Source organism: Mytilinidion resinicola, assembly GCF_010093595.1.
Source record: "Mytilinidion resinicola strain CBS 304.34 unplaced genomic scaffold BDZ99scaffold_14, whole genome shotgun sequence".
In the NCBI taxonomy this organism is placed as follows: Eukaryota; Fungi; Ascomycota; class Dothideomycetes; order Mytilinidiales; family Mytilinidiaceae; genus Mytilinidion; species Mytilinidion resinicola.
The window spans coordinates 915,388-933,860 of record NW_022985450.1 but is presented as its reverse complement, the minus strand read 5'-3'; the positions used below and the strand labels follow the sequence as shown (position 1 = coordinate 933,860).

At 53.9% G+C, this 18,473-nt stretch overlaps 6 protein-coding genes across 6 annotated transcripts; 2 read left to right on the top strand and 4 right to left on the bottom strand.

The window, feature by feature from the left end:
• Positions 1–117: 117 nt before the first annotated feature.
• On the top strand, positions 118–1,206 carry BDZ99DRAFT_523037 (uncharacterized protein; the record flags this gene model as incomplete). The annotated part of the gene is made up of 1 exon (XM_033725767.1): positions 118–1,206. The coding sequence occupies one exon, from the start codon at positions 118–120 to the stop codon at positions 1,204–1,206; it is 1,089 nt and encodes a 362-aa protein (XP_033574383.1).
• Positions 1,207–1,336: 130 nt separating this feature from the next.
• BDZ99DRAFT_421447 (uncharacterized protein) lies at positions 1,337–1,796 on the bottom strand (the record flags this gene model as incomplete). Its single annotated transcript, XM_033716949.1, has 1 exon — positions 1,337–1,796. A coding segment is annotated over exon 1 (255 nt), but the record flags the coding sequence as incomplete, so codon positions are not given.
• Positions 1,797–1,897: 101 nt separating this feature from the next.
• BDZ99DRAFT_79816 (MFS general substrate transporter) lies at positions 1,898–3,879 on the bottom strand. The gene is made up of 3 exons (XM_033728905.1): positions 3,736–3,879; positions 3,316–3,681; positions 1,898–3,252 (listed from the first exon to the last, which is right to left on the bottom strand). Exons 1-3 carry the CDS (start codon positions 3,791–3,793, stop codon positions 2,021–2,023), a joined length of 1,656 nt encoding a protein of 551 aa, XP_033574381.1. The 5' UTR covers positions 3,794–3,879; the 3' UTR covers positions 1,898–2,020.
• Positions 3,880–4,407: 528 nt separating this feature from the next.
• On the top strand, positions 4,408–6,530 carry BDZ99DRAFT_523035 (HET-domain-containing protein; the record flags this gene model as incomplete). The annotated part of the gene is made up of 2 exons (XM_033725766.1): positions 4,408–4,798; positions 4,861–6,530. The coding sequence occupies 2 exons, from the start codon at positions 4,408–4,410 to the stop codon at positions 6,528–6,530; spliced, it is 2,061 nt and encodes a 686-aa protein (XP_033574380.1).
• A 2,837-nt stretch (positions 6,531–9,367) lies between these two features.
• Positions 9,368–10,702, bottom strand: BDZ99DRAFT_79779 (uncharacterized protein). Its single transcript, XM_033728904.1, has one exon. The coding sequence runs from the start codon at positions 10,570–10,572 to the stop codon at positions 9,481–9,483; it is 1,092 nt and encodes a 363-aa protein (XP_033574379.1). The 5' UTR covers positions 10,573–10,702; the 3' UTR covers positions 9,368–9,480.
• A 2,379-nt stretch (positions 10,703–13,081) lies between these two features.
• BDZ99DRAFT_392609 (uncharacterized protein) lies at positions 13,082–18,137 on the bottom strand (the record flags this gene model as incomplete). The annotated part of the gene is made up of 3 exons (XM_033715798.1): positions 13,082–16,432; positions 16,479–16,633; positions 16,679–18,137. 3 exons carry the CDS (start codon positions 18,135–18,137, stop codon positions 13,082–13,084), a joined length of 4,965 nt encoding a protein of 1,654 aa, XP_033574378.1.
• Between the last annotated feature and the right edge of the window lie 336 nt (positions 18,138–18,473).

Genomic DNA, 18,473 nt, shown 5'->3' with positions numbered 1-18,473 from the left:
GGAAGCCGGGCATCTCAGCAGCCCGAGCCGAGTGCACATCCTCCCTGCATAAAAGAACCCCTTCTCCACAATCTACCCCAGAAACATCCCAACAATAGTCCCCTACCCCACATCTCCATGGACACCATTCAAACCGTCGAGCTAACCCTCGACGTCACCGCAGCCGCAAACATCAACGAGCCAGCCCACCAAGCCGCCACAGTCGTTCTCCCACCCGCGTCCAAGCTTCCCCAAACCCCCATCATCTGCTTCGCGCGACCTGGCGTCCAATACAACCGCCTCTACTACACGCACGACCTCCCGGGCGAGGGCCCCGGCTCCGAAGCGCACTACCATGCCGCCCACGGCTGGATCTTCGTCGCGCTCGACTACCTCGGCGCGGGGGACAGCAGCAACAACGACGGCAGCAAGCTCACCTACGCTACCGTCGCGCGCGCGTTCCTAGCTGCTGAGACAGAGGTCCTGCGACAGCTGGCGGAAGGCGAGCTGCTCTCCGGATACCCGAAAGTGACCGACGTGCTGAAGATTGGTGTCGGCCAGTCAATGGGTGGCGCGCTAGCGATTGTCCAAACCGGCCGCTACCACTGCTATGATGGTGTTGCGATCCTAGGGGCTAGTGCGATACACACGCATCCGCCGGGGAAGCCGGGAGAGGCAGGGATTGTGGCGCCGTGGCTGGCGCGAGACACAGCGCCAGGAGAGCCGCCGGTGGTGTTGAACCAGAAAACGATGGAGGAGTTCTATAAGAACCGGCCACCGGGGTATAAATCCTCAAAGGCGCTGGTGTGGTCTTTCCACTACGACGACGTGGATCCGGCGCTGGTCGCTGACGACTTCCAGCGGTATGATCGCGATGTTGGAGACGCGTCGGAGGTGGATAGAGGAGATCAGAAGGTGGTCGTGCCGCCGTGGGGTTGCTTCAATACGCCGGCGTCGGCGGCGATGGCGTCGGTCACCCCGGGAGCTGTTGCGCCTGAGGCAGCTGCTATTACGTGTCCAGTTTTGGTTGCGATGGGTGAGCGGGATGTGATTGCGGACCCGAAGGGAGAGCCGAGGGCGTACCACTCCGCGATTAGCGTGGATTTGTATGTGGTTCCAAGAATGGGACATATGCATAACTTTGCGGGGACGAGAGAACTATTATGGAAGAGAATTGAAACTTGGGCAGAGTGGGTAAGGGCAGTTAAGGAATGGGAGAAGGAATAATTTCAGAATAGATTCCGCGAAATGCTGAGCGTAGTCATAGGCGATGCGGCCTCCGGCTATCGAGCGAGGGGTGAACGGCCTTTCACAGTCATGAGATGTGCTTCTTCTAAATTTATGAAATGATATTGAAGTCGCCAACAACAGAAGATGGGTGTTGGGAGGGTTGCTCCTTCATCCTGGGCGGGTGATGTTTAGGGCAAAGTTTGCAGTGCTTCCTCTTCCTTAGATTTCTGAGAATACCAAAATCGGTCTTGCGGGACTTCTTAGAGCCATCTGATTGGAAGGGATACTTGTCGGTTGAAATTGGCCTGCTTGTGAGCTCTTGCTGTCTGGTAAAGGAGGATAGTAAACAATTTCGAAATTTCTCTTTACGCAGCGCCCGCATAAGAAGCTTCTACCATCGCGGATTAGCTAAGGGTTATGTCTAAACCTCCGAAGACGTTGTGTCGAAAAGCGTAGTTTTTAGTCATGTGAACAGGTGACTCGACCGAGACAGACCTGCTGCGAATTAAAGGTGGCGCCGCCCGGCCCGTTTATAGTCGGGATCATAGCCCGGCAGCATAGTGGAAGTCCTTACCTTTTGATGCCATACAAACGGTTGCAAATTTATCGCAAAAGAGGTTTGAGGCGACAAAGTCGGAACGTTTATTGCAGTATTTGTGAAGTAGGATGCTTGAGACTTGATAGGTGAAGAGCGCCATTCTATGCAGAGATGCAGACACGCAGAGATGCAGACCGCGGCAACCGTTGCTGAGGAAATGAAGTGGGAACCCGGAAGACGGAAAGGGCCCTGAGGCCCACAAACCTCAATACGCTAATCTTCAATTGCACTCTCCCTCACGCTAGCCACATCATCGTCCCCCGTCCTCCCCCTGAAGTTACTCTCAACATGAACCCCATCAACATCGTGAACATGTTTTCGAGGTACCCAGAACATCTGCAGAATTGCGAGGACTGCGACTCCCGCGCAGCTGAACCAAGCCGCTCCGCTTCCACCACGACTGTAAATGAGCCCAACCAAAGGCGAAGCAACGGTTCGAGCTAAGCAAGTGCCACTCATAGCCATCCCATTGACGCGACCTAAAACCTTCGGGCTGTGTGCTGCGTTTTTCAGGAGGATAAGCCCGCAAGGTATCATGATGATACCGAAGAAGTTCTGCAGAATCAAAGCACCGTAGATACCGGCGGGCATGACAGATGTTGGGAGAACTGAGATGAACGGCATGACAACGTATGAAATTGGGTAGAGTACGATCATTGAGACGAATGAGTACCATACTCCGACTTTCTCGACAAAAGGTGGGAATATGAAGCCTTGAATGAGTAGTGCAATGACGCCGTTGACGGCCATGTATGCCCCAACGTCGTGAACTGTGTACCCAAGGCCACCGTGGAGGTCAAGATGGCCGGGAGCTGTGGTAGGCTTGTCGAGTAGGTAGATCGGCAGCGTACTTCCAAAAGCCATTTGGTGGTATGCGACTAGTACCAATGCGACGGTAAGCATCATGATGGTGAAGTTGTATGGCGAGGGTTCACTGTCAGTCGGAGAGGGTTCAGGCTCCGCTTTCAGGGGAACTTGGATACTGTGGACGGTTCCGAATGAAGAGCGGCGGAGGTCGAAGCGCTGGTCAGTAGACAGCGGCATGCCTTCTTCCATGAATGAGGCACGCTTGCGGACGGCACGGACGCTAGATACGAGGGAACGGGTCCGACTAACGGAGTCTGATCGCGTTGGAATTGAGACTCTGCGCAAGGGGCGCCGCAGAGGGGTGCGCTCATCAATCGCATTGTCATCCTCTTCAACGTGGTGCTTTTCGGGATCCCGAGGATTGGTCTCGTCGAGAAGAAAGAATCCTTGGAGTATGGCGAGCAAGATGACCACAACCGCGACTAAGTTCGGCAAGAGATATGGATATCGTCCGAACAGTCCATCTTCGGGAAAGACAGAGGGATAGAAATGGGCCGGTTGGGCGAGAAAGCCTCCCATAGCTGAGCCGATGATGGAGCCTAGGAACCAAACGAATGGCTGTGTTGCAAACGCCTTGGCTTCAATTCCACCCACAGTTAGCATATTTCTATCCCGTGACCCAAGCAAACACGATTACTTACGCTCGTGTTCTGGCTTTTTCACCATCTCACCAACCATGGTCTGCATGACAGCGACATTCCCGTTCAAGGCACCACCAACGAAGCGTGCCAGCAAAGCAACCCAGTATTTCTGGGCAAGGCCGAAGATGAGGCTGGAGAGTGCGACCCCTCCCAAGCCGATCAGAACTACGGGCTTTCGTCCATAGCGGTCGGAGATGCTTCCCCAGGCCATGGCCGTGAGGGCCTCTGCAACGGCATAGGCGGAGACGAGAAGGCCGGCGTAGAAAGACGCATCGGTGTCATCGCCACCATGCAGGTCTTGCACCATGACATAGGTGTATGCCAAGATCGAGTTGAATGCTATGGGCTCCGAGAATCGGCATATTGCTGCGAGAAGAATTAGCGGTCATAACCAGGAATAGGACGTCCTAGGTATTCTACCCAGAATTGTCAGCTGTCTCGTCGGAAAGGCGTCGGGGTCAGCATTCTGTAGAGGCATTCTCTCGCGACGCGCTCGTTTTTGGGGTGTGAATAGTGTTGAGGGTTTTGTAGGAGAGCTTATCGCCGCTGTGCGGGGTTGGCCGCTCCGTGCTGCGTTTGAACCCTGCAGCCTTAACAGACGCGCTGTAGCCGCTGCGGTATCCACAGATGCCCGTCATGTCGTAACACTGCTTAGAAATTGAAAATGCGTTTGATGGAATCGCTGTATACGAGATGGAGATGGAGATGAGATGGAGATGGAGATGAGATGGAGATGGGGAGGAGTGGTTTCAGCCGGGGTCGGCTCGAAAAGCAAGCATTCAGCCGCACCGTCGCAACGTTGACGACGTCTCGTCTTTCATCAGACCGTGTCTCACCACCATTCACCGAAAAGTTGCCATGCAAACTACTCTCTAGCTCTAGGGACATCAGTCATCATTTCAGCGAGATGGACTTTTCCATTGGCCTTTCTAGTGGCCTCAATTCCTAAGCCTTGCTTCTATCTCTCTATTCTAGAATCTCCCTTCACATCCTCGATATACCATCGCCTTCATTGACACTCAATTTCAGTCACAATCAAGCCATTGAACTCTCTCGTTCCCGTGTCTCTCCTTTGCTGAATTCCAATTCAACATGCTCTGCGAGCTATGCAACTCCATCAACTTCGTAAAAGCCAACGTCGACCCAGGAGAAGTCTGGAGGCTCGGGACTTTTCGCCGTGGTTACAGACATCACCGCAGTGTCTTAGCGCTCCTCGAGTCTGCAGACAATGGTTGCGAGCTATGCAGCGTGCTCTGCCGTGCCGCCAATCTCGACGAGAAAAAGGCACAAAAACATGACCGCATTCATCCCGAGTCGCAAATCTACTGTATCCTGAAGAATAGCTTCAATGGGGACTTTTGCGCTGACGTCAATGGTGATTTGTATCATGGCCGCTCTCGCATCTCTTTCGAACAAGACTGTATTAAGAGCTCGAGGATGACGGAAGCATTCAAATGCGAGCTCAGCATCTTCTGTGAAGAGGGTAGGAGGCTGTCCTCAATCTTATCGCCGGCGCAGAGCTCTTCGCTAATACCTACCTATTAGATTCATTAGCTGCAAATATGGATATCATAAGCGGGCGTGCAATCGTGCCTGCAGACTCAGACGAGGCTATCTCTCTCGCTCAGCGTTGGATTCAAACGTGTCTCCGTGAGCATGGGGATAGCTGTCCCCAAAACGATACGTTGACTTTGCCTACCCGAGTCATCGATGTCGGCGATGCGGCCTTACGACAGCCATTTTTATTCCAAACCGAAGGACATCGAGCCCCGTATATCAGCTTAAGCCACTGCTGGGGAAACGACAAGTCTTCATTTTTCACCACAACATCCGCAACCTTGTCCGAAAGGCTAACTCGAATCGACCTCGATGAAGCTCCCCAGTCATTTCGAGACGCCATCGGCATCACAAGACGGCTTGGCTACCAATACCTGTGGATAGATAGCCTTTGCATTCTGCAAGACTCCCACGATGACTGGGCTGCCGAGTCGAGACGCATGCAGGACTATTATAAGAACGCGGTACTCAATATCATGGCAGAAGCCGCAGAAAGCGACAAGGAAGGGTTCCTCAACATTGATAATCAACATGCATTTAGAAAGCAACGAGTCGACGATGAAGAGATCATGAAAGTTCAAATTCCCTTCCATCAGAGTCTTTCGACCACACCCTCCTCCGTCTCTTTACGCAACCCCCCAGCCCGATTTAGAGACAAGCTGAAAATGCCCACCATATGGCGTGGATGGATACTTCAAGAGCACGTCTTAGCCCCTCGAGCAATCCACTACATCGGGTCACAGATGGTATGGGAGTGCCAGAGATACAAGATATTCGAGGAAGACGCAACGCCAACGATCACCCAAACGTACCTGGACGACTCGACAAAAAGGTTCTTTCTCACGGGAAACGCATCTGAGCTAGCTCGCTACCTCATCAACAACCCAAACGCGAAGGAAGACGAGGAAGCCGATCCGTACGACCCTTGCTTCCGCTGGTACAGAATCGTGGAGAACTTCATGGACCGGGACTTGACGTTCCCAGAAGATCGCTTCCCTGCCATCTCCGGACTTGCTCGTGAGGTCCACGATCAGACTGGCTACACGTACAAAGCTGGGCTGTGGGAGGAAGACATACTCACTGGGCTCCTGTGGTGGACCTACGGCGATGGTGTACCCCCGAAGCAATACCGCGCTCCATCCTGGAGCTGGGCATCCATCGAGACTCCCGACGTCGTGCATAACGGGCTCTACTCCACATTCATGATGACATTCATCGTAGAGAAGCCGCCAAGCGCAGGAGTGGCCACGCTGATCTCAGTTGACGTCGAAACCGTCGATGGAGACCCCTTCGGCTGTGTCAAGTCCGGATCGCTTGAGATGAGCGGCCACTGGATTCCTGTGGCTGATGTCAACCATGATTTGAAACCCGAGCATTTTCACTACGACATGTTGACTGATGGAGTGATCTACATCACGCTCGATTGCAAGCCCGAAGACGCGCCCGAGAAGAAACAGGAACCAGATGTGAGCAAGTTGAGTCTCTTCCGGATTGCGCGAGCGAAGAAGATGGCTGGCGCGTTTACTTGGTATGCTTTGATCCTGGAATCTATCTTTGCCGCTGACGGTACGGAGAGGTATCGGCGTGTTGGGGTGACGGGGATCCCGAATAGTTTCTCTTCGGATGAATGGGTCCTCAAGGATGTCGTGATTCTGTGAAGAGAATAATACCCACGGATACCCCTTAGTCTCTCGAACCGTCTCGTTCTTGCAAAGCCCTTGAGGTGACTTGGACGGACTACAAGAATACAGAATGTGTGGTTGGAGTCTAGCATTTGGGATTACGAGGCCAATGCCGATGGGATAAGCGGAAGGTCGGAGCTGGCAACGTTCGTTGAATGTCATTGGCTAAGTCCCACATATGGGAACGACACGCCCGGGGGAATAACATGTGAAAGACTATGGTCTTGGCGGTTGTATCGAAAGGAACGTGCCGAGACCACGTGATATCTAGCTGATCTTGCCTCGACCTCGCTTCTCCTGGGGTATAAAACCCTTGCCGGCTTTCGCATTCAAATCTTCAGCGGTGCAGGGGGGTTCGATTCGGTTCAGCAAAGACTGAAATGGTAGCTGATGTGGTGGCGGAGCTGGGCGCTTGCAAAACGACGAAGCACAACACCTCATGGGTGCGCTCAAAATCACAGGAGAACACACTTGATGGTACCTGTGGGCCGGGGTTGCAGCATCAACAGAGGGAGCGGGTGGACTACGGGCACCGCAGAAAGGAGGTGAGATGATGACTACCAGTACCACTCTCCCGAGACGACCAGAACTATGCTGTCTGCAATACTTCCAGCATCCTTTTCTCAAAACCGCGGTCAGCGGTGCTTGCATACAACGCTCACCCATCACGTTCAGGCTATACTCACTGTCATCATCAGGGAAGCCACGCGAACCCCCCGTCGCGCCACTCCACCCCCAACATGATAACGTTGACCGACAGGTTTGATACCCAACCCCGATTCCATAACCACGTCGATGGCTTATGTTTACTCCCCAACGACACGGACATCGTAAAGGATGCCGATGTGGTTTTTATCCTCCACAACCCCCTCTGCCCTGGAGAAAAAGTCTCTCTCTCTGGAGCTCGCGGGTGAGATTTTAGAACCCCCCCTCGCTTCCGAGCTCGTGACTCTCACGTGGTCCACCCGTCGCCCCCCTTTTGCGCCCGTCTCGGCCAATTCGGAGAACGCGGCTGGTACGACCGGCAGCGGCGTGACCGCTCACGTGAACCCCCGTGACGCCCCCGCCCTTCGTTCTCCGACGGGTATAAAAGCCTCGTCTCACCCAGCTTCCTGAGGTGGAGATCAAAAAACGGCTTCTACACCTTTCCACGAGAGGCAGAGGTGTGGTGGATCAAATCCTAAAGCCGATGTGTTTCATATGGTGGCTGGAGTTGTGGGGTTCTGCAAAATGCCCAAGCTTTAGGAATCATGGGAAGGCGTGCAAAATCGCTATCATGGTTGTGCCATGGAGCTGGAGAGGGGTGGGTGGAACTTGGGGTGCAAAACGTCCTGCACCGGCGCCGCAATGGGGGTTTGGAGGGCTTAATCTCCCGGAAATGGTGGGCGGTGAGCAAGCTTTTTTTTTTTTTTTTTTTTTTCCAGCGTTGACGACGCCCCAGCCGTGAAGAAGTTCGATGGAGGAGGTGGCAGCTATCTAGACCGTCCGATAACTCGAATCCATCGTGTGCGGGGTGTTGGGTCTTGAAAATAAACCAGACCAATGGTGCATGGGCTCGTCGTGAGATCAAACCGGCCGCGATCCGCGCCCTATGGAGGGTGGGTGGGTGGGAAGTGCAAAAACAGAAAACACGTAGGAGTTTTGAATGGCGGTGGCTGGGGAGTCTGGAGGCTCAGTGCGTTGGAGATGGTGATTAAGTTTATGGCTATCTCCACGCTCTGCTGAACGCTAGACATTCTAGAATATCCCTCGTAGTTGCTGCTGCTTGCTACGAACCGCCTTTTGCAAACTTCAACACCCCTGTCCTTGCATAATCCGACGGTCGAAGGCCTGCGGGGGGATTTTTATACCTCCGCCCAGAGCCTTACTAAGATTGGTTCACGTGATAACTTCGGTAGATATTCACGTGTTATCTGTATGCCACTAGCCCTCGACAACCTTAGGTCTACCATTTAGCTCCACAGAACCTCCGCTCATAGCTCCGTCCATAGCTTAGCTCGCAGCGATATATTTACAGAAGTATCAGCATCCTCACTCCTCACATCAACACGCCCACAGCACCCAAAAGCTTTCGAGAAGGCTTTCATATTTAATACAACATTTTCCTCTTCCGCCACTGCAAAGCTTTCGCCGAACAAAGCCATAGCCCTAGCTTCCCTACAACCCGATCCCATCCCCCAAACCCCCAAATCAAACACCAAAAACGCCAGCCGCCAAAACCCCACGTATACTCCATTCCCATAGAGCCCGGCAGGCATCCCAAATCCCATCCCAAGACCCCACACGCTTCCAGTATCATAAGCCGTACCACATTAGCATATCTCAAAACCCTAATCACAAAAAAAGAAAAGGACAGAAGTAGACGAAAGAGAACAATTAACATTCCGGGTATCTGTTACCCAACCGCATTTGTATGCGAGTCTTGCGTCCCAATAATAACGCCACATGGCCATTCACCATTTTTCACGCCTCCAATCTCCAAAACAGTAGCAAGAATACTCTGGTATGGTGAAAACGAGGGGGAAAAAAAGGGGGTCCCAAATGACAGAATAGCCGATAAGGAAAGAGGGAAGGATGGGTTCCATCGCATCGAGAAGCCCCGGGGGTGGATATGACTAAGCTGTGGGGTTCTCAGAGGAGCGAGCAAAGAAGACTCATTGGATGAGATCTTTGCAGTGGTGAAAGAAACGTAGAAAAGCATCTTTCTGTCGCATGGGGAAGCCTGGAGGAGCGAGCAATGATAGACTCAGCGGGTGAGATCTCTACAATCGAACAATCGGTGGAAGAAACATCAAGATCGTAGAATCGTCATCCAGCGAGTTCATTGAGGGTATTGGTGGAGTCGTTACGGATCATTCGCGCAGAGGGCCAGTGTTGGAATATTGGGGACGAAAGTCGAATCGAAGGGAGGTTTGCTGGTTCGATCTCAAGATCCCATAAAACTCGGTGATCCATTTGCGTGTGGAGTGCTCTCGGCGGAGAGCGAATTGTCGAACTCAGGGCCAGCCATGTTGTCCTGCAAGAGGCCTCTGAAGTCGTCCTCGTTCCACTCCTGCGCCTCAGTCTTCATTGGGTCATCCATTTGCTGATCAATCTGCATATTGAGCTGTCCGTTCGGCTGGCCCATGTGTGGATGCATTTGTTGGGCCGCCGGCATATTGTTGAACTGCAGCGCGCCCGCCGCATACCTGAGGTAATTGTCCACATTCGGATCTCCGCAGTTTGCATGTCTCAGGATCTCGTTCTTCAGGTTGATGATGTAGTTCTGCAGGCTCCGGGTGGTGTTGTCCAGATCGCGCTGCTCGGTCGCAAGCGCCTCGAAGGTGGTCTGCAAGGTCTGGTGCTGCCTCTTCTTCTTCTCGCGGCACTTCTGCGCAGCGAGGCGGTTCATCTCGAGCTTTATTTCCTGAGACTGCGGCCCTTTGGAGCGCTTGCCTTTGCTTCCTTTGCGCCTTAAGCTGGGTGGAGACTGGGCAGCGGAATCTATGGCCTGGAAGACGGTGGAGAGGGAGCGGGAGGGCACTGCTGGGAAGTTGTCGTTGGCGGGTGTTTCTTCGCCGTCAATCTCGATCCGGGAGGACTGTTTGCGGTCGCGTCGAAGGGTGGGTGCTGTGCTTTCTGTCTTGACGGTGGCTGCGCGCTTGCGAGGCCGTGTCGCGGGCTTCGTGTCTTGCTGGCTGCTGTGTGCTGGAGCAGAGGGAAGTGCGGCAGATGTTGACGGGGTTTTGTCCTGGGTGGGTATGCGCTCTGGTGAAGCTTGGCAGGTTGAGGGATCCATAGTTCCCATGGAATCGTGGCGGCTTCCGGGGATGTCCCAGTACCCGCTCATCTGCTCCAGCGGTAGCGAGTCGGATCGGTCAGAATGGTGGCCAGGGCTCTGGTGGTCCGAGTGCGGGGTGTATTGGGGCGTGAATTGGCCGTTGACGAGGAGGGAGGAATGCTTGTCGGCGTACATGTCGAAGGGGCTGTCGAAGGGGCCCATTGTCCACTCATCCGAGGTTGGGAAAGCCATTGCCATTTCGGTATGGGCGGAGATGGTCCGCGCCTCGGAGATAGATAAGCTGTTGCAAAGGAGTGTTCCGGCGGGTTCCAGAGCGTGTGCGAGGGTGTTTGTTTGCTGGTGCTGCGGTGAGCAGGAGAGGGCGGGCAGCGAGGGGAAAAGTCGGCGGGCAGCAACGAGAGAAGTATCAGCAGCGTGGCAGGTGTGCGGGCAGGCTGCGGGCAGGCTGCGGGCAGGCTGGCAGCGGGCAACCACTCAGACGCGCGGAAGAGTGGGCCGGAAGAAGCTCCTGGGCCCTGGCCAGATGCAGGGAGGGGGCCCGTGGTATCAACGGGTGTGCGGGCGTTTGCTGTCTTGTTCTGGCTGGTGCACTGCTTGGTGAGATGGCGCTGCCCGCACGCGCGCCCATGGGAAACCAGCGGCGGTCTGTGCGCCATGGCATTCTTGGGATGCGCATCCCGGGAGCCAACCGCTGACATCACCGGCCCCGCCGGCACCCATCCACCCTGGCCCAGACTGCTGCCCCGAGGCCAATCAAATGGCGAGCAGAGAAGCCGCCGCGCCAATCGCGGCGCTCCCTTGTGAATGAGCCTGCTGGCTGCGTCATTGCGGCCACCGCTAGGCTAGCTCGGGCAGTGCGCGATGCTGGGGGCCGCGATCCTGCGCCACAAAGAACAAATAATTCTGAGGTTCCAGGCCAGTATCCGGCGTCCGGCGTCCAACTGCCGCTTCGAACTATGGGCGCCACAACTGCATGTGGAGCGTCGAACGAGTCGCAGGAGACATGGCCGCAGAGTCCCGCCGCCAACCTAGACGATCCGCCGAGAGGGTCCGAGAAACAGGATTTCTACAGCTGCGGCACCGCACTTCCGACGTGGCAGATGCACATCTCCAGAACCTTCGCCCACCTTCGCCCATCTTCACCCCTGCAGATTACTTCGCGAGCTTCATTCTTGCACCCTCGCTTGGCCCTTGACTTGGCCACCAGCATCGCTCGGCGTTTTCCAGCTTCAACAAGCGAGATTTATAATGCGACGCCATCCCACGGTCCAGCCTTCGAGAGCGGAACAATCATGTGCATGTACATCTCCCGGGGGTTGCAGTCAAGGACCTACCAGCGCTTCGCCCGGGTAGCTTCAAGAACTCTTCCTCATCATCTTCTGCCGTCGTTGCAAACTACGAGAGATCGTCGTGCATAAACAGGGCCGGAGTGAATTCCGACTCATCGTGGGATGCAGGGATATAACGCCCCAGCCGAGAGACCCCCCTGCCCCTGCTCCTTCACCTCCGGAGTTGGACAGATCTAAGCACATCGCTCCCACCAAGTATCGCGTGGCTATGTTTTCCCAATCTCCAGAACCTCATCAGATTGCCCCTTCGGGACCGTCTGATATATCTCTTCGGCCTATGTACCAGATAGATATTATTTGAAGACTTGAAATAATCCTGCATGACCGATGTGAGGTCCTTCGAAGAATCTTTTGCAGCATCCCAGCATGGATTCCGACCCATTTTTGCGCCTCGCAGTCTCCAAAATGTCGTCCTGCATTACAATCCTCGTTCAAAATTGGAGAACATGTCGTCTCGACGGAAGCGGCCTCGGCCCATCGATCGAAGTGGATGGATTCAGGGTACCTCGAACCTAGATGCTACTCGAGTCCCAGCATCTCGGAGCTTACATTCGCCCTGCCATGACCACATGCCAGTTTTTAGGTGGTGCCTTGCCCTATGGTCCCCCCTTAGACGTGTCGTTTCCATCGAATCGCTATCTCGGGGTGCATCTTTCCTCACCAAGCATTCCCCATGCTAAGGACATCATGCATGCGCTTGCGAGGCACTGTGAGGTATTCCACCCCCGCTCATGCAGATTTGCCGCTTTACAGTAGTACCTTTGTATCTACAGCGTCAAGGCTGCATTCCTGGGCCTAGCGCGCGGATCAAGCCCACCAAGCCAGCCGTAGTTCAGACAGAAGCCTGCAATCTGGTAAACTGACGCGTCAGAGTTGCCGTCGCTTGCAGTAGACTACACACGCTCCACACTCCGCTCTCGCATGCATGTGGGCTACCATATCCACGCCAGGCTTCCAGCACGTGACAGGGAGCCTGCAGAAGATGCTTCCCGGTTTTGCTCGGTTACAGAGTTCAGAACGCGCGTTAAGTCTGGCAGCCGTTAAAACTAATTTAGAGTTCGGTTCGTCGCTTCTGGGCCCCGCTTCCCCGCGCTGACTAAGATAGGTCGAGGAGGCCGTGCTGCGAGGCCGTTATCGCATTTAGGTGGGATCCTGATTATTTCTGGTTCATCGAAGCATGGAATCCATCTTCGTAGGTTTCCCACCCAAGGTCTAATAGGTAAACAAAGTGAGTATTTTTTACGGTATACCCAGGTTTCGGATGACTGTCGGACCAGAGATGTTCGATATAGCCAGAGATTTTAAACCGTACCAGGTCTGCTCCACACTCACGTGACCCCCTTCACAGTCTCCTTCTCTACGTCCACACTCTCAAATCCCAGGCCAACGAGCCTAGCTCATACCCACCCCTTTACCACCTCCTCCAATCTCACCCCCACCATTCTCACAACCTCATCCTCACTCCCTGCCCATTTCTCTATCATCTCTTTCGTCTTCGCCACAGCATCCTCGTCATTCCCTTTCCACATCGCCACCGCCCTCACCAGCTCATCCGCCAGCTCAACCCTAAGATAGCCCGCGACATCCACCTCCTCTAGCTCCACATCCCCAAGCGCACACGCCACCCTTAGCTTATGCTCCCTCGGACACATCATCGCCGCCGCCCTCACCTTCCTAAAATCAGCATGATACGGCTTCTTCCCCTCCGCAAACCCCTCAATGAACCCCACAACGCTGTCAGCAAACACCCGACACCTCTCCGCCTCCCCCTGCGACGACGGAAGACTCGGATATGGCAGCAGCAACACCCGTAACTCGAGCGTAGACGGGAGATACGCCGGCACGCGCCGCGGATCCCGCTGCCACGCCTCCGTCCGCAAGCCGTCGATATACTCGACGAGCTGCTCAACGAGCGGCTTGATGTTCTCCACCCACGCCTGCTTCCCTGCCGCGTTATCGGCGGTCAGCGGACGGAGATCCGGGTCCAACACCTTCATTCTGAACTGCTTCCACAGCCCGAAATTAGGTTCAGGGCATTGGAGGACCGCCTTCGCCTGCTCGAGCACCACGCGCTCGACGTCTGCAAATTCGATGCCGTCGGGCACCTCGCTCGCCTGCCAGGGGCGTTTGAGCAGGGAACAGAGGTTCACGCGCTGCAGCATCCACACCTCGGGCGCGGCGTTGAAGAGGTGCAGGAAATTCCCGTTCTGGCTGCTCTTGCGCTCGTCCGCGGGGAGCGTCAGTATCATCTCCCTCAGCGTGACCAGCGCGGCCGGCGGGTGGATATTCAGCAGCACGTAGGCGTGGTAGATATCCAGATACTTCTTGGGCGTCCACGTCGGGTGCGTCTCGACGATTTGCAAGGCCTCGGGCCGGAATGGGATGCGCGGGAGGTCTGAGGCAGAGAGCGCGAAGCCGTGCTGCGCAAGGAAGATCGCGGCCCAGCGAGCGAGGTTGCGGCGGGAGGCGTCGGTGATGGGGAGGAGGATGGTAGTGAAGATTTGCTTGCGCCAGAAGGCGCTGTGGGTGGAGTTCTTTACGAAGCGCGCTATAGCTTCGAAAATCGGCGGCCAGGTGGCGAAGTTGCCTTCGTCGTAGACTTCGGGGGCTGTTTGGGTGGATTCCGAGGCCTGCCATTCCGCTTCGGTTAGGTGGCGCCGTTCGTTAAGGCTGCCCGCAATAGGGATGGTGGTTTTGAGGGATGTGAGGAGCTGCGTTGCTAGTGGATTAGAGACGTCTTCGGGGCATTGAAGGAGGAGGTTCAGCATTGCGGTGATGACGGCGACGCGGATGTCTAGGTGTGTGGAGTTTTGGAATATGTCGACGAGGACGTCGACGGTGACGCGTTTTGAAACGAACTTTCCGCCGTCGAGGAGTTGTGCGAGGTATTTGACGGTCGTGATTTTGATGAGGGATTTTGAGGGAGTGGTGGCGGCCTTTCCAGCGCTCGTTGGTGGAGGGCGTTGGGATTGGGTTTTCAGCTTGGCGGTGATGCCGGATGAGAAGGATTGTATCGTTTCTCGAGCTTGAGAAGCTGGCAGGCGGCATAGGAAGGTTTTCGATAGCCATTGTCGATGCCACGAGCTGGCGTCAGGATTCTCGATGGTGGTTTGCGTTATCAGGGATGAGGCGAACTGTGGGCGATCGCTTTTCCCTAGGAGCGTGACGAGACTATATGCGATGCGCTCAGCTTCCACTAGATCCGTTGGGTTGTTGGATATGGCATTCAATGCTGATTTGGTAAGTGACTGAAGCACGCTCGGTGGTACTGAAGCGATATGCCGTGCCAAGATACTTCTCGCATCCTTTTCCTTCGTGTCTAGGTTGAGGAGAAAGTCCTCGTCGAGGAAAAGCGACGGGTACCTGATGTCAAACGAAGAGGGGAAAGGGGCGGAAAAGAGTCTGGATGGCCCTTTTATTCTGCTGTCCAGAAGTAGTAGTGCTGAAGCAATCTGAGCTTCCCTAATCTCCGGTGAAGGCTGCACTTCAGTCGGATAAAGTTGCTCCTCGGTCAGGTACGCCTGTGTCGGATACGCCCACCGGCGTACAGATTTCTTCTCTAAAAAGGTGATTCCATGTTCCGGGATTTTCATGGGTCTGAAAGGTACTGCGAGATCTGAGTGATTCCGGTTATCTTCTACAACCGAGCAGTCCAGCCTCGTCGGGGGAAGGTTTCGAATGGGAACTATTGGTTGCGTAGGCTTGAAAGGGTTCCACTCGACGGTCTCTGAAGGATCAACTTCTTTTGGAAGCGGTTGATATTTTTGGGTGGAAGGTTGGTACTTGTGGAAGGTGGTGAGTTTTCGTGGAGGCATCCCCTTTTTTCCAAGGGTACCGGTAAACTTGGGATGCCAATACTCTTCCGCTTCTACATTCGACATTCGCCTAGAGCTTAGAGGGCCTACAGCATGATTCCACGCAAGTGTGATCCGCTTTTCTCTTTCGTCGCCCTCGCATGACGGAGGGATGTATATTGCTAGAGCGGCACAATAATCGTCAATGAACGATCCTACTGCGAGTCTTGTCTCGTCATCCTCGGGCAATGGTGCGAGAGCTTCGTCCGGATCCTGGAACACGATAGCACTAGCGCGAGACGCCATGTATGGAGTCAGCTTCTCGGGAGGAAATGCTCTCATCTCCCAAGGGTCAGTAAGGAACTGGATACCCAGACCTCGAGGCCATGGCGAGGATAGAGATGCCGTAGCTGGAACTATAGTAGGTCGATATGCGCACCATATTTCATTTCGGGCCTTGGCAAGGTTGTCAAAGAAACGGTAGGTAGCAGGAGCGCCATCAGTAATAGCGTAGGGCCCATCGAAGCTGCTCGTCCGGAAAGGTGCATATGGATGTCTGAAGCGCAACTGTTCGTTCTCGCTTTTCATAGCCTCCTTCTCCACCTTAAGAATCAATTCTAGTGAATCTTTCCAGAGCACTTCGTATGTCATATCATCCGAGAGATTGAGGGTTTTCTGAACTTCCTTGGATCGCTCGACGCGGAGGAGGGTGACTTCTCTAAAAAGATCTAACGGCGCGTTCCAGTCGGACCTTTGAAACGAAGGTTCCTTCAAGGCCATACATGCCGTCTCGAAAACTTGGTAAATTATCTGATTCGCCTTCACCAATCTTGAGCGCAAGACGTCTTTGGGTAGATCGTATGATATGACTGTTGGGATCCCCGAGAGAAGCTTAAAGCTTTCAGTAGTATCCAAGGTCGACCTGTCATTGCTGTAAAGTTCCTTGGCGGCGAGCTAGAAGCTAGTCAGTGTGGTCTGCAGGGAGATGCGTACGTCGTACAGGATCACGAATGTACCGGCGCGCCCACAGCAGCGTTTCTTCGTAAAGGTCCAACGAGCCACTGGCAACGGCATACCAAATTGCCGAGTTTGCGTAGAAGGCTCGATCGGTCGGCTCACGGCTGACGGCCGACCTCTTTCTCCGATCATCGACAGCTGCGAATGTCAGTACTGTTCCAGAAAACCCTCGAGCTGACATACATTTCTTGACGCCAGCCAGCCATTCTTCGGACACGTCGTTTTTTTCTAGTAGCAACAGCAATAGCGATGCGTCGCCATACTCTGTGTCAATCATTGGAGAGCGATAAAGGATAGAGGCGCGTTCTCCTAGTGTAAGGAATTCCTCTTCGGGCTTGGCCTTACGGAGGCGACGTAAGAGCGCTATTGCATCCTGGCGCTCCAATGAAAAGAATAAGCCAGGTGGGCAGTTTGTGATCGGAATACTCCTCAAATCCTCAATCCTGTCAATATCGCCACTGTTTTCGTCTTGAGCCAGGAAACAAAACCGGAGTAGTTTGTAGCGGAGCGATTTTTGGTCTTCACGGACAAGTGCGCGAAAAATACCATGGTAGTCGGCGATGGAGCTTTTGGACCGTTTCAGCGCGATTTGCAGGAGCGTCAATAGTTGACCTTGAAACATCTGCTCCTCGTTTGACCAACACCGAACGATGTAGTAGACAAAATCACTGTTCAAATCAACTTCGCTAGCGGCACTTGGGTGCAGCTTGATGTACGCCAGACTGAGGTCCACGATTTCTTTGATTCGATCCCACTCTCTCGTGAGTTTGAACTTTCGGTACGCTCGGCGTATCAGCGGCTCTACAAGCTCTCGTATAAATGTCTTCTCGGATATAGTTGCCTTCTCGGATTGGACGAGCTGACGGAGAAGATTCAGAGAGAATAACATGGATTCGGAAAGGCCGGGGGCTTGGCTCGAGCGCGGTGGGGAGTGTCGGAGAAGACTTGGAAGATAAAAGGTGCTCGCGGTCCTGTCTTCACTTTTCGAGAGAATCTCTTCGACGCATATCTTTCTGAATAAGTCCGGGTGATGCTTGACAAATAATGTTGTGTGGTGATCTAGGGAAGAAGTTCTCCAAAGTTGGTCTATGGTTGTGGCTGCACAGCCTGGGAGAAGGTCCTCGGCATAATCGTTGAGAGGGCGGTCGTCCAAAACTTTTTGGGTTTCGGAGTCTTCGTTCTTTTTAAATAGATCAGGGTGAAGGGAACGGACTAGTCGGGTAATCACCTCTCGCTTTTCCTCAACGTCCACGCCCGAGCCGCATCTACCGATTGTTATAGTGAAGTATCGAACATCTGATACAGAGAATTGGCTGAGCAGAGATACAACTCCGGATATTTGGCCGACTCCGTCCCATGTTTCCCTCCATTTTGCTCCTCGTAATTCTCTGCCTAGTTGCCTGATTGCTTGTCCCCGCACTAGCGCAGAGAAGTCTTGATTCAAGGCGTGCAAAAGTGTACGTGGAGTTTTGCGAATGCTGAGCCAGATCTTGAAGGTGACAGGAGAGATTGATTCGTTCTTCACACTTTCGAGTAGGTGGGCTGAGATGACGTCCTCAGTTGTCTTAGCCAATGCGTCGAGAAGATGGCGAGCGACGGTTGATGGAGCACCGTTTCGTAGAACGCGATTATCGACAGACATTTTGCTCTGGTAACGAAGATGTTGGCACGTATCGAGGTGCTGGGGATGACTGGCAGCTAATGTCAGCATTGTAGTTTCAGCCCCGGATGGAGCTTGCACGCCACGTGATATGGGGCCAATTCGTATATGCAACTTTCGTGGGTCAAACTCTTCAGGCGATTGAGTAGTCATTTGGTGATTTGATGCTAGAGTCATGCAAAACTGTGTTTGTCTGTTTACGTGAAGTATTATATGACAGCCAGTCATGTGAGCTCGACATTGGTAGAAAGAACACAGGACTAGAGCATTATTATTATTATTAAATTCTATTACGCTGGTGTAGCTCCCGTTAGGGTC